This window comes from Ranitomeya imitator, chromosome 1, assembly GCF_032444005.1.
Source record: "Ranitomeya imitator isolate aRanImi1 chromosome 1, aRanImi1.pri, whole genome shotgun sequence".
In the NCBI taxonomy this organism is placed as follows: Eukaryota; Metazoa; Chordata; class Amphibia; order Anura; family Dendrobatidae; genus Ranitomeya; species Ranitomeya imitator.
In genome coordinates, this window is record NC_091282.1 from 346,579,616 (window position 1) to 346,594,332 (window position 14,717).

The window sequence follows — 14,717 nt, forward strand, 5'->3', positions numbered from 1 at the left end:
TAGTACTTTGACATTAAATGTTCTATGGCATTACTGTGTCTGTAGATATAGATGCTCACAGTGCATCTGGATTATTGCAGCTCTACTAATCGGTCTCCCTTTTACTACACTCTCCCCTCTCCAGTCTATCCTGAATGCAGCAGCCAGGATCATATTTCTGTCCAACTGCTACATTGATTCCTACACTCTGTGCCAGTCATTGCACTGGTTACCCATCTACTATAGAGTACACTATAAACTTCTCTTTTTCACCCACAAAGCTCTCCACAGTTCTGCACTTCAGTACATCTCCCCCCTCATCTCTACCACTCTACCCATGCTTTACGTTCAATTAATGACCTATGATTGACATTATCTATAATCCAAACCTCCCACTCCCATCTCTAGGACTTATTTTGTGCTGTGCCAGTTCTCTGGAATGCACTACCCCGGACAATCTAATTAATTTGTATTATCCACAGTTTTAAGCATGCTCTAAGAATACATTTCTTTAGGCTGGCCTTTCTCTTCTCCTCAATAATTTACCTATCCCGTTATACCAAACATTTCCTCAGTCTGGCCACTCCTATCATCTGTTTCCTCTCCCTCCATGCACCCAGTAGCAAATTGAATCTGTCCTTATACAAATATTGGCGAGTGACCAGTTCACGCAGCGTTATTAGTATGCCCCTATTTATTATAATAATGGCTGGACCATACTCGAAAAACCTTTTTTGACGTTTTGCGTCCCCACGATTTCCTCATAGATTGTATAATCGCGAGCAGGGCCCTCACTCCTCTTGGTATAATTGTTGAATACTTTGTAATGTCTTATTTTTGTACAGTCTTCTCTCAATTGTAATGTGATGCGGAATTTGTTGGCTCTATAGAAATAAAAAGTATTATAAATTATTAGCTATATATTAATTGGTCTCATATCTGCCATTATGTATTTGATTCTCCTCTGCTAAGTGTTTTTCATTTGGTATGGTAGCTTCACTATCTTTAGGAAATCTTAGGGAGTTTACTAGAGAGAAACGACATTGGCTCCATTTTGCGTATCATTTTTAGGGTGTCAACTTTCACGGACTGGTAGAGATCATACCTATGGAATGTACAGTCTACCTATTTTCAACACCTATAGGCAGATTTAGAGTTTTTCCATTAAACATAAGTTTAAAACCTTTTTAGTCAGTATAAATAAATCAAAAAGTAAGTTAAAGAGGTTGTCCACTACTTTTTCATTGATGACCAATTTTTAGGATAGGTCATCAATGTCTTATCTGCCAGGGTCCAACATCCGGCTCCCCCGCCAATGAGACGTTATCGGTGGCGGCCACCAGCTGTAAGTACTGACTTGTGGAGCTGCTCCGTCTTCTGATAGTGGCCGACACTGAGTACTACACATCCGCATTTTATTGATTTGAATAGGAGGCAGATGTGCCTTACCCTGACGCGGCCACTATCAGAAGACGGATCAGCTCCCCAAGTGGGTACTTCCTCCTGGCGGCCACCGGCACCGATAACGGCTGATTAGCTGGAGTGCCGGGTGTTGGACCCCGGCCGTTCAGCCATTGATGACCTATCCTAAAAATAGGTCATCAGTGAAAAATTAGTGGACAACCTATTTAATTTAAGATGAGCACAGCATTTCAAGAAGTTCTTTTGTAAGATTACATTGTACTAATGTTTGATTTTACTTTTTTTTCCCCCAAAGAGCTAAAGAAGCAGAACAATTGAAGCAGGATTTACAAGAGACCCGTGATTCTGAGCGCAGAGCCAAACAAAAGTTATTGGAAATTACTAGCAAGACTGCCTATACGGTAACGCCTAATATCTGAGCTCATCTCCCTTTTGTAATAGTATCTACATGTATCTGGTCAAAAATGAGTTTATAGATTACTAGATGACTCGTGCTGTTCATCTGAAATCATCCAAGTTTTTTTAAATTAATAATTAATTGGGAAGCAATTCCAGCATAATAATTCAGGGATCTTGGCAAATATTATCCCTATTTTTATTGTAAATGTGAGAAATTGTGCATTCAATCTTCATATTTTACATAGCTTTAAACTTTTTCAAACGCAAACCGTAGACCTTAATGCGCCTCTCTGGCTCACAAATAAAACTTTCATAATAAATGTTAAAATGTATGGTTAAAATACCAAAGCTTAACCCCGTCTTTATTTTTGTACATGGCTGCCAGCTTTTAAGTTTGTGATATTCTGCAACAAACCCCTTCCTATCACTGAGAAGATGTGTATAATTCATTAAGTGACGCACGACTCTTAATTTTTTTTTTTCACGCGTCTTATTCCTGCGCACCCCTCATTAAGACTGACATTCAATATGCCAGTCTATATGAATCGGGGTCTTTGCGTTTATTGTGATCTGCTTTAAAAGCCTACGCCACTGTCTGACATTTTTCAGACTGAAATGTTTGTCCAATGATGGTCCTGTGTCACTAGTTACTGTGTTGTAGCCTCCATATTTCCCATAGACTGGACTAACCTTATGCTGTTTGTCACATAATATTATGTGACTAATCAGATAGTTAATGGCTCTCCTTTAATAAATTAGGGGTGTTAGTGTATAATGTTTCAACTATGAGTCAGACTTTTTTTAAAAGAATTTTTATTTGTACAACTAAAAAAATTGTATTTTCCATTCTCTTTCTTCCGGAGCACATTACTCCTATGCCTCCCAGCTTCCTGCTTGCCAGGGGGCAGTGTGCTCCTGAAGACATGGCTAGTGGCATAACTGAGCCACTGGCCAAAACTGTGCACTCTCCAATGCTGCTAGCAGAGGCATCTTTCCCTCTGCAGACCAGAGAATTTTAGGGGCACTGAAGCATTTACAAGCTCGGTAGCACAGAACTTGTAAGTGCGCTGTACTTGCCTAGAAAACCAGCATCCTCTGATAGAGGATATTTAATAAGAAGTATTTTGCAAAGTTGCTATTTGCACAAAAATTTAGTAATTTTACCTATTTATGATTAAGAGAACCTTTAACATTGCGAGATGCTTTCTATATCTGTCTGTGGAGGTCTTTAGTATTTGGTCTTATAATCAAACTAAAGTCATCCTCTGTGATGTTCTCCACCTTACCACTGTTTTCAGCCTTCCAATATTGATTTTTTCCTACATGATTTCTTCAGTATATGATACGTACGCAAGTTTTCAGGAGACAAGAACGACTGTGCATAATTTAAGCTGCAATTTCCTGGAAACTCTCCGGTTGGGTAGACAGTCTAAGATAGACACTTCACTTTAATAAGACACCAATACAAATGTGCATTTAAACTCTATTGATCTCCTGCTGTGTGAAATGACTCTACAAATTATTGCCGCCGTTATCTGAAGATTCACTCTGAGGCATTACTGGACGGAGAGGTGCGTGTTGTGGGTAGGCTTTTTGTTTCCCTGGCAGAACACCTCGGAGAATGCGGCTGTCCACATAAAAGCTAGACTTCTCCTTAAATGTTTGTCCTACGTTTCGTATGAGATGGTGTCTGCAGTTTGGCAGGAAAGTTTCCCAATCCCCTTACTTTGTCACACCAGGCAGATCTCAAGGTTCAGTTCAAAAGCACAGAAACAGTACATATTTGTCTCTTATCCTATAATTGCTTTTCTTCGAACGTTTCAAGACATATTTCATCCTTACGAAAAGCCTAATGTTTACAGTTAAAAAAAAAGAAGTATTAATTCAGCAGAATTGCGTGTAAATGCTGACAGCCCGTAATGACTGTACACTTCCCAAGCAGAGAGAACGTCCTGCAAACTTCTGGGAGTGTAAGCTTTAATTCCAGATATTATCCACACATTAGCACTAAAGTGACCCCGAATATGAAAAAATATTAGCATTAAGCATCATAACATGAACCTAGATCCTATTGAGTCCCATATTGAAATGCAAAGGGTGAAAAATGAAGACTGTCTAATTTAAGTATATCTGAAGTTGTCCGTTTTATGCCGGCAACATAGCTTACCAATATACTACTACTAACCCAGATGCCCCAATCTTCTGATACCTGGTCCTGGATCTGACTGCTCCATTTCTGACTGTCTGATCAATACAGGAATGAGTTTCCTGTGTCTAGACATGACTACTGCTGTGTGCGTAAAGAGGGCTGCCTGACTGCCTTGTTCAATAGCTAAGCCGGCCCCCTTCTCTTCATGCATTTCCTTTGACAGGTAAGGGGGCTGGCTTAGCTATTGTAATGACCAGTCAACTAGACCACATTGCATAAAGGCTTGGCCGCGTTCTAACTTTTTCTTAAGGCCACAAATGGAGCTGTGGAACCTGGGACAAGAGAGGATATGTGAAAATCCGGGCACTGGTGATAATTTCCGCATATTAGTAAGATGCGTAATTTACTATTTTCATCACATTTGTGTGTCATTTTAGATATTTTGGCAACCCCTTTTACGTCCACTTTTGCAACAATTTTTTTCCTTTAGTGCATCTTTTTTTTTAGAAAGTCTACAGTTTCACCCTACTCTGGAGCAGCCATACTCTCTTCTGTCTGTTCCCTGTGTAATGCTAATGTTTTTTAGAAAGATTGGGGACAAGTAGAAGCTAGTATCAGAGTATACAGGGTTTCTTTGTTACACATAATTCTGCGTAGTCACTGTAGATACAAAGCAATAGAAAATGTAAAATGTGGACTAGTTGCAAAGTTGCTTCATTTTTGTTGCAATGGTGTACCTAGCCTTTCACCAACATGCATATTGCCCACTTCTGCTGCCTTGCCGTGTATGAATAAATTCATTTGGGGAAGGAGACTGAGCTTTGCTAGTTTGCAAACACTATAGATTCAATAGAATTAACCGTACTCACACTGTAATAGCAGAGTTCTAATTGCGTTTTCTGACCGCTTACGTTATAGGGCCAATCCCTTAAAGTACTATTTTATCTCATTATCCATTATATATCAGTAAAATATATTCAGTGCATACATTAATATACTTACTTGTGCTGTTCCTTTCTCTATGGGCGATGTTACTGCACTGATGACCATCTGTCTCACTACTGCGTCTTCTGTGGTGTGACCGGAAGTCACTTTCTCAATGTAAGTCCATGAGACTCGGACGAAGGCTGTCTTAGGTTTAGATTAAGGGCTCACTCACATCTGCGTATATAAAATCGCTCAGATTCTCAGCCCCAAAAGCTGGCGAGTGTCAGGCTTATGTCATACAAGAGCTATGGGAGTGTGCAATTTATTTCTTCTCACCTAGAATCCATATGACATGTATGTGCGATGCGTTTTTAACATAATCTTTAACATACTGTAAAACTCTTATGTCACTTAAAGCTAGTTTACAAGCCTAATAAAGCAATCTTATATAATGATATAAAAGCTATTAGATATAGAAGAGATAGATAATAGTTTTTATAGAGATAGAATAGATAGATATTTCACAAACCCCTTACATACCATAAACTTGAACCCTTTAGTGTCTTTTATGTGGCACTAAACGGTGTTTAGCCTTGTGTAACCAAATAAATAATTTAAAAAAATGACATGGGGTCCACCCTATTTTTTGGTAACCAGCAAAGATAAAGCAGACAGCTGGGAGCTGATATTATCAGGCGGGGGAAGTTCCATGGTTATTGGGCCCTTCCCAGCCTAAAAATACCAGCCCTTAGCCGCCGCAGAAGTGGTGCATCGCATGAGATGCATAGGCATGGTCCTTGTGCCGTCCGTTTCTCTTCTCGCACCCATTGACATTGCATTGGTGAGTCTTGGCCGTTCTACAAGGCCATACGCAGCATGCAGTGACCATTCCAGCTGAAGAAAAACTCACAGCTGAACACTGCCTCATTGAATAACATTGGTGCTAGTACAGTGCAATTTTTTTTTTTTTTTTTTTTTTTTTTGTATTTTATTTTTTTTTCCCTTTTCCATCGCATTGCACTCAGCGTTTTTATACACAGATGTTCGTGAACTCTAAGAAAGGAACTAGCGGTCCACGGTAAGAGCCACCCGGTCAGAGCTGCACTCACATGATGCAGGAAAGGGACCAGAACAGCACTGGATATGGCAGAAGACTGCAAGCCATGAGTATTTTAATGCATGTACATTACTTATAGCTGACAGATGGTGAAATTAGATAAAACACTGGAATGGTACTTTAACCCCTTCACGACCTATGACATAGATTCGTCATAGGTCGTGTCTCTCCCTTTGGTGCGGGTTCCTGCGCTGAGCCCACATCTTTTCTGGCACATGACAGCTGATTTGATCAGCTGTCATGTACCTCTAACAGCCTTGTGTAGAATCCCAATCCATCCGCGGCTGTTAACATGTTAACTGCCACTGTCAATCTCTGACAGCGGCATTTACGTGATCACGCTGTAAGTGCGTCACAAACTCCGGCGCCCCTGTCACATGATCGCCGTGGCCGTCGTTTATAGAAGACGATGATATGAAGCCTGCTATATGTATCACAAGCGATCAGAACATCACATCTTCAAGTCTCCTAATCTTATATTTATGGCCAACCAGTATAAATCTAGGATTTCCCCAGGATCTGTAAGGATGCCAGATGTTTCACACTAATCATGGACAATTACTATCCCAGAGGCGTAAAATGCTGGAATACTGCACTGCCAACCGAAAATAATAACATTTCACAATTGCAAATCTTGGTGTACTTTGTTCCTTTTCGTTTTTTTTTGTTGTTGTTCTTTTCTAAAACATGCAATTTTTGTAACCGTAAGTCATTACTTTTCCAGCAAGCAGCAGGAACTAGCAGTAGCTCTGTGCCCCCTGTCGATGTGCCAAGTTTTAGCATGCTCGGTGACAGCCTGCCCTATGATTTCAAGGACACAGATATGAAACGCCTGTCCATGGAAATTGAAAAGGAAAAGTAAGAATTTTCTTGTATGTAGCAAATGAACAATGCATTTCCTGAGATCCTTGAATTTCATTTGTCTCTGTAAATTTAATTTCATTTCATGTTGCTTTTGTCACCAGTGCCTGTGCCCACGGATTACACACACTCTAAGGCCTTAGGATTATGCACACTCTAAGGCTAGTTTTCATAACAAGTCAGTTCTAAGTATATTTTCAGAGTTGAAATTGATGCCAGAGGAAACCCTTACAGATATTTAATGATGGGTGTAGGGGCATTCCTATATACTACACTCAGATATTACCTGTGATCAGATTGCAGGAAGACAACAGTACTAAACACTTGTCCATCATCTTATGCTATATTTTTAATTTGTACAAATCGATACATAATAGTGTTGTGCAAAAGTGTACATTTTTAGTACTGTGCTCATATTAATATAACCAGAACTAATCTTTATGTAGATAGACGTATAGCTAAAAAATGGGTTACCCTCTAGGTGAATAGGCTCATTAATGGCAATATATTCACACTTTAAAGCCTATTTTAAGGCTATGTGCACACGTAGGAAATGTGGTGCAGAATTTTCTGCACTAAATCTGCATCTGCAGATTTGATGCAGTTTCTGTGCAGTTTCTGTGCAGTTTCTGTGCAGTTTCTATGCAGTTTCTATGCAGTTTCTGCGCAGTTTCTATGCAGTTTCTGTGCAGTTTTTGTGCAGTTTTTGTGCAGTTTCTGTGCAGTTTCTATGCAGTTTCTGTGCAGATTCTATGCAGTTTCTGTGCAGTTTCTGTGCAGTACAATGTAAATCAATGAGAAAAGAAAAAAGCTGTGCACATGGTGCAGAAAAATCTGCGCAGAAACGCTGCAGAACTGCACAAAAGAAGCGACGTGCACTTCTTTGAAATCTGCAGCGTTTCTGCGCAGATTTTTCTGCACCATGTGCACAGCTTTTTTCTTTTCTCATTGATTTACATTGTACTGTAATCACAGTGCAGTTCTGCAGCGTTTCTGCAGCAGAAAAATCTGCTGCAGTTCTGCACCAATTCTGCACTAAATCTGCATCGTGTGCACATACCCTAAGCCTTAAAAAAATGTATTTAATTATTTTTCTCCTTTTTGTTTTACATTCCAAAAGCGAAAATGTATTTCCTTTTATATTTTTGTAGAAGGACTTATTTTTTGTGGGAGAGTTGTATTTTTTTTTTAATGGAACCATTTTGGGTTGCTACCTACATAGATTGGGAGAATCCCCAAAAGTACAGCAACCGTGCCAATATTTTTATGCCGTTTACTATGCCCTAAAATGACAAGTATTGTTCTTACTGCTTTATTACAGTTGTGCAATTAAAACATGATTATTTTTTTTTAAAAAAAGCTAAGCTAGTTTTTACTTCTTGATTTAAGAGTTGTAGCTTTTCCACGCGAAGTATTTGTGAAGTATGTGAAGAATAAGTTATTGTTTTAATTAATTGGTACCATTTTGACTAATGTTAATAAATAATTATGTATTAGAGTGAGATAAAGAAAATCCACCACATTATTTTTTTTCTACCATGTGACGTGCTATAAATAATAATCTAACTTTATTTTATGGATTGTTACAATTTCTGAAGTATATAATAATAATAATGAATAATAATAATAATGATAATGAATAACAATAATAATTAAAAATGAGTTTTCTTAAGAACTTTTTAAATGAAACATTATTTATCTTGAAGGGCTTGTTCCATAAATAACATTTATTAGGTCATCCACAGAATACATGAAAAATGTATAATCAGTGGGGCTTTTGCTGCTGAGGCCACTCTCAATCTTGAGAATGGGGCCCCAAAGTCCTCTCTAGCTATAGGAACTCCTAGACAGTTCATAACGCAATAGTCACATAAGCAGCTCAGCTGTGTCTCCGTATAAGAGCGTGCATGGTCTGTGAGGGTGGGGAACAATCATAGGTTACACAGGCAGTTGAGGCAAGGTTTCAAGCCCTTCATACACATTAGACTAATGTCCGGCAAATCCACCGATGTTGACCGGTTCGGGCGACAGCCTAATGTTTATTTCAGGCCCTAGACAATTTATTGTAGGGGGAGATGTCAATCATCCATATTTGATTCCGACTGCTAATCGTAATGTTCTTCCAGAGATGGGCCAGACAAACAAGTCCTCCTGTGTATGGGAGAGTCGGCTGAGATTGCTGTTGGCAGCATGATCAGTCAAAGCTGATTCCAGCCTACTGCCGGCCTTCATTCTTTGGTTGACAAGTCACTCTTCTCTCAGTGACCCGTCTCCCCCTTTTCAAGTTTCTCTGCAGGCACCGTCATTGTACGGGTGTGTCTCATCAGAAGGGGTGGCATGTGCCCTGTATGATCCTGAAGTCACTAAGAGCTTGATGCTCATTGCCTGCTTTTACTGATGAAACAAACCTGGATGTTGATGGCACCTACACATGGGAAACGGGTCTATGAGAAAAGATTGACCTGTGGATTGGAAACATGGAGAGAACACTGCAGAAGCTAGAAGTTCAGTGCCCGCTGCATTTGCAATTAAAATTTTAAGGATGAATTTCTTAAAAATGCTGAAATGAAATACTGTAAGCAAGGTATGAGTGTAGCAAGTGTTAAAGGGGCTTTATACGCATGCCTTCATTGGTCGAACATCCTGCTGACATATAAAGTGATATATGTATATATGTCTCACTTAATATTAATAACATGACTCAAAAGGGATGAGTACTAGATTTATGTCTTAGTAATTGGACATTACAGCCTAACCCAAGTATGATTGTCAAAACCTGATTTATTCATTGTAATAAACTCATGATACACTTCATTTAGAATGTTTTAATTCTGCAGTATTTCTCCACAGTTTGATAATCTCTAATTTGGGCATAATATTTTACTCAGGGTGGAGTATATGGAAAAAAGTCGCCATTTACAAGAACAGCTGAATGAGCTGAAAACGGAAATAGAATCCTTAAAGTTGAAGGAACGTGAAAGTGCAATGGATATAATGCATGAGAATGCAGGCAGCAAACAGAATACAATCAAAAAGGTAAGACATACCGGGGGGCTATGTACAGACCATGTAAAATCGCCATTGGTTGAATCATCACAATTTCTCCCATTTTATGAAATTGTCTCTAATACTCTATACAGTTATAAATATAAGTCAAGCTGTTAATCACATCTGCATCAGATTTACTTTATTACTCTCAAATGATGGCTGGCGTCCATGTTCAATTGCAACGAAGTCCGTGTTATTATAGTGAAGAACTTGCAAAATACTTGATCAAAATTTCTGCGATCTTTAAAGATTGCTTGTAACATAGTAACATAGTTATTAAGTTTGAAGGAAGACTTTAAGTCCATGTAGTTCAACCCATAGCCTAACCTAACATGCCCTAACATGTTGATCCAGAGGAAGGCAAAAAAAAACCCATGTGGCAAAGAATAAGCTCCACCTTGGGGAAAAAAAAACTCCTTCCCGACTCCACATACGGCAATCAGATTAGTTCCCTGGATCAACACCCTATCAAGGAATCTAGTGTATATACCCTGTAACATTATACTTTTCAAGAAAGGCATCCAGTCCCCTCTTAAATTTAAGTAACAAATCACTCATTACAACATCATACGGCAGAGAGTTCCATAGTCTCACTGCTCTTACAGTAAAGAACCCGCGTCTGTTATTATGCTTAAACCTTCTTTCCTCCAGACATAGAGGATGCCCCCTTGTCCCTGTCTCAGGTCTATGATTAAAAAGATCATCAGAAAGGTCTTTGTACTGTCCCCTCATATATTTATACATTAACATAAGATCACCCCTTAGTCTTCGTTTTTCCAAACTAAATAGCCCCAAGTGTAATAACCTATCTTGGTATTGCAGACCCCCCAGTCCTCTAATAACCTTGGTCGCTCTTCTCTGCACCCGCTCTAGTTCAGCTATGTCTTTCTTATACACCGGAGACCAGAACTGTGCACAGTATTCTAAGTGTGGTCGAACAAGTGACTTGTATAGAGGTAAAATTATGTTCTCCTCATGAGCATCTATGCCTCTTTTAATGCATCCCATTATATTATTTGCCTTTGTAGCAGCTGCCTGACACTGGCCACTAAATGTTAGTTTGTCATCCACCCAGGTCTTTTTCATTGACGGTTTTGCCCAGAGATTTAGAATTAAGCACATAGTTATACATCTTATTACTTCTACCCAAGTGCATGACCTTACATTTATCCCCATTAAAGGGAATCTGTCACACCCCCCTCCCCCCCCAGGCGTTTTTAACTAAAAGAGCCACCTTGTGCAGCAGTAATGCTGCATTCTGACAAGGTGGCTCTTTTAGTTCTGGGTCCTGTAACTGCTGAAATAATCAGTTTTGTAATTTGTCCTAAATACCTTTTCGTCAGTCACGGAGGCAGGCCTTTCCCCCCTGCTGCAGACGCCACACAGCCGTGAATCCCAGCCCCGTAGTATGAATAAATAAGAAGACACTGCGGGGCTGGGATTCACAGGCAGGGCGGCCGCACAGGCGCAGTCAGCTGGACTGCATATGAGGACAGACGGGCAGCTCTCACTGCGCCTGCCCAAGGCAGGAGAAAAGAGCGCAGGCGCCAGCTCATTTCAAAACCGCGCTGAGGTGGCGGCGCCAAGAAGATTTCAGTGACGGCTGCGTGGCGTCTGCAGCAGGGGGGAAAGGCCTGCCTCCTTGACTGAAGAAAAGGTATTTAGGACAAATTACAAGACTGATTATTTCGGCAGTTACAGCACCCAGAACTAAAAGAGCCACCTTGTTAGAATGCAGCATTACTGCTGCACAACGTGGCTCTTTTAGGGTACCGTCACACTATAACATTTCGATCGCTACGACGGTACGATTCGTGACGTTCCAGCGATATCGTTACGATATCGCTGTGTCTGACACGCAGCAGCGATCAGGGATCCTGCTGAGAATCGTACGTCGTAGCAGATCGTTTAGAACTTTCTTTCATCGCTGGATCTCCCGCTGTCATCGCTAGATCGGTGTGTGTGACACCGATCTAGCGATCTAGCGATGCGATCCAGCGATGCGTTCGCTTGTAACCAGGGTAAACATCGGGTAACTAAGCGCAGGACCGCGCTTAGTTACCCGATGTTTACCCTGGTTACAAGCGTTAAACTAAAAAAAAACAAACAGCACATACTTACATTCTGGTGTCCGTCAGGTCCCTTGCCGTTTGCTTCCCGCACTGTGACTGCCGGCCGTAAAGTGAAAGCAGAGCACAGCGGCTGTGCTTTCACTTTCACTTTACGGCCGCCAGTCACTGAGTGCGGGAACCAGACGGCAAGGGACCTGACGGACACCAGAATGTAAGTATGTGCTGTTTGTTTTTAGTTTAACGCTTGTAACCAGGGTAAACATCGGGTAACTAAGCGCGGTCCTGCGCTTAGTTACCCGATGTTTACCCTGGTTACCCAGGGACCTCGGCATCGTTGGTCGCTGGAGAGCTGTCTGTGTGACAGCTCCCCAGCGACCACACTACGATTTACCTACGATCACAGCCAGGTCATATCGCTGGTCGTGATCGTAGGTAAATCGTATAGTGTGACGGTACCCTTAGTTAAAAAACGCCTGAGGGGGTGTGACAGGTTCCCTTTAAAGCTCACTTGCCATTTATCAGCCCAAGCTTCTAGTTTACATAAATCATCCTGTAATATAAAATTGTCCTCCTCTGTATTGATTACCCTGCAGAGTTTAGTGTCATCTGCAAATATTGAAATTCTACTCTGTATGCCCCCCAAGGTCATTAATAAATATGTTAAAAAGAAGAGGGCCCAATACTGACCCCTGTGGTACCCCACTGCTAACCGCGACCCAGTCCGAGTGTGCTCCATTAATAACCACCCTTTGTTTCCTATCCCTGAGCCAGTTCTTAACCCACTTACACATATTTTCCCCTATCCCCATTATTCTCATTTTATGTATCAACCTTTTGTGTGGCACCGTATGAAAACAGTGAAACATTGAAGTCACCCACAAGTCTCAGTAATGCAGTCATTTTCTGCAATGCTCACGGACACAGACTGTGACTTGCCAGGCTTTGAAGGATGGGTAAAATCTGTTTACAATCTCAGACAGCCCTAGTTGAAAACCCCCACAAGTCAGATGTGGTCGCTCTTCCATCACCTACATGCAGCAGTTCTGTTACACAAGTCCACTAGGTTGAAATGAATACTGCCTTGTTTGCTGTATGAGACGGCTTTGCTGGTTTTATCCGCTTGCATATTACCATGTTCACATGCCATGGCATTTTTGTTTTTTTCCTGTTAGGGAAGGAGAGCAGTCTGCATCTGAGAGTGCCGCATAGTGTGTGCCAGGTATTGTGTATGTGTGTGTGCATGTAATGTTAATCTTTCTGTAACTAACTGTTGTGTGTATGTATTTGAGTGCAGCTCTCCCATAGCATGAGGGGCTGTTTATTCCCAATTAGCTCTCCCCTTTTCCCTAACACATTTACATTATTCCACAGTTTAAATCTGTGTCAAATATTTTTACATGTCCTTTTCTTTACCTAACTTCTGCTTTCTTATTACAGCTAAAATTCTCTTTAAAGGGGTATTCTCAAGTTTGGAGTTGTTGGAATAGGGGATAACATCCTTATCCCTGGGGGCCCAACCTCTTGGACTGCCATTGATTCTGAAATTCAGGGATCTGAAAAGCCCCGCGTGAATGGAACAGAGATTGATCATGTGCGCTGCTCTTACATTAATTCTTGTGGGAGTGCTGAAGACCAGCTGATCTCTGTGCCCATCTATATCTTGGTTAAAGGTGTTATCCAGGACTTTGGGGAAAAAAACAGTCAGTCTAATAACTCACAGGAGTTGCTATATGCCTGTTCTGCAGTCACGGACCGCTCCTACCGGCGATTCTGCTGCTTATTGAGACTTCACGTCGACAGTGCAGCTCCTTCTCTTCCGGTCTGCTCTGTTGAAGTAGTGTCACTGGCCATGTCATGTTGGTTGACAGCCAGCTTCTTGCTGCCTTACTGCATGGAACTGGCTATCATCGGCATAACATCAACAGTGATGCCTCATTGACAGAACAGACTGGAAGAGAAAGAACTGCTCTGTTGAGATGAGGTCAAAGGAAGCAGGAGAACTAGCGCTCGAGTCTGGAGATGTCGGCCAGGGCAACTACCTATCAGTAAGTTGTAGCCCCAGAGGAAAAAAAACGTAAGTTGTGGATAACACCTTTTAAGAATGAATTGAGTGATATTGCCGCATTATTGAACCCCGCTGCATTCACACAGGGCTCTTCAGGGCCCAAGTTCTTGACAACAGTGGGGGTCCAAACAATCGTGCAGTTATTCCCTCCCTCATGGAAAGGGGACAGCTTCCAAGCTTTAGAATACCCATTTATGTGTATATTCACACTGTGTCTATTTTGCTTAGAAACACTGGAAAAGGGCAGGCAAAATGTTAAAAAGAATGAACCTTTTCTTTTCCTTGTGTAAATAACTTACTGGTCATATGGTCAGGCTTTTGAGCTCCTTTTAAACACTCAGGCTCTCAATAGATGCCAAGCATTTAAAAGAAAGAACATGTACGCTTTGGCGTGTCCGCTAGGAAGACGCTCAATACTTTACAATGAAAGTTAATAGGAAGGCTATAAAAGACACCAAGTCTTTTTTTTAGAATTTTGTCAGTGTGTTTATTTGAATAAAAACAAAGCAAAAAACGCTACCATCTTCCTTATTAAAAAAAAAAAAAGTTGCAAAAAGTCTAAAGAACACTAAGGAAATGACTAAAAAAAAAAGTTTATAAAGCAAAAATTAGCCATTCCTACAGCATCTTCTGCTTCAAAACCAGTCAACAGCCGGAAAACGATTGTGTGAACATTTC

At 40.8% G+C, this 14,717-nt stretch overlaps 1 protein-coding gene across 2 annotated transcripts in view; it reads left to right on the plus strand.

Annotated features, from left to right (window-relative positions):
• The window catches only part of NF2 (NF2, moesin-ezrin-radixin like (MERLIN) tumor suppressor), a 175,682-nt gene that overhangs the window by 125,845 nt on the left and 35,120 nt on the right, over nucleotides 1-14,717 (plus strand). The window contains exons 14-17 of one of the 2 annotated variants that reach the window (XM_069760071.1): nucleotides 1,697-1,802; nucleotides 6,718-6,851; nucleotides 9,743-9,890; nucleotides 13,147-13,193. In XM_069760071.1, the coding sequence (XP_069616172.1) occupies nucleotides 1,697-1,802; nucleotides 6,718-6,851; nucleotides 9,743-9,890; nucleotides 13,147-13,170 (412 nt within the window). In that variant the 3' untranslated portion in view covers nucleotides 13,171-13,193. The remainder of the gene's footprint in view (nucleotides 1-1,696; nucleotides 1,803-6,717; nucleotides 6,852-9,742; nucleotides 9,891-13,146; nucleotides 13,194-14,717) is intronic. The other variant, XM_069760065.1, reaches the window with a different exon arrangement.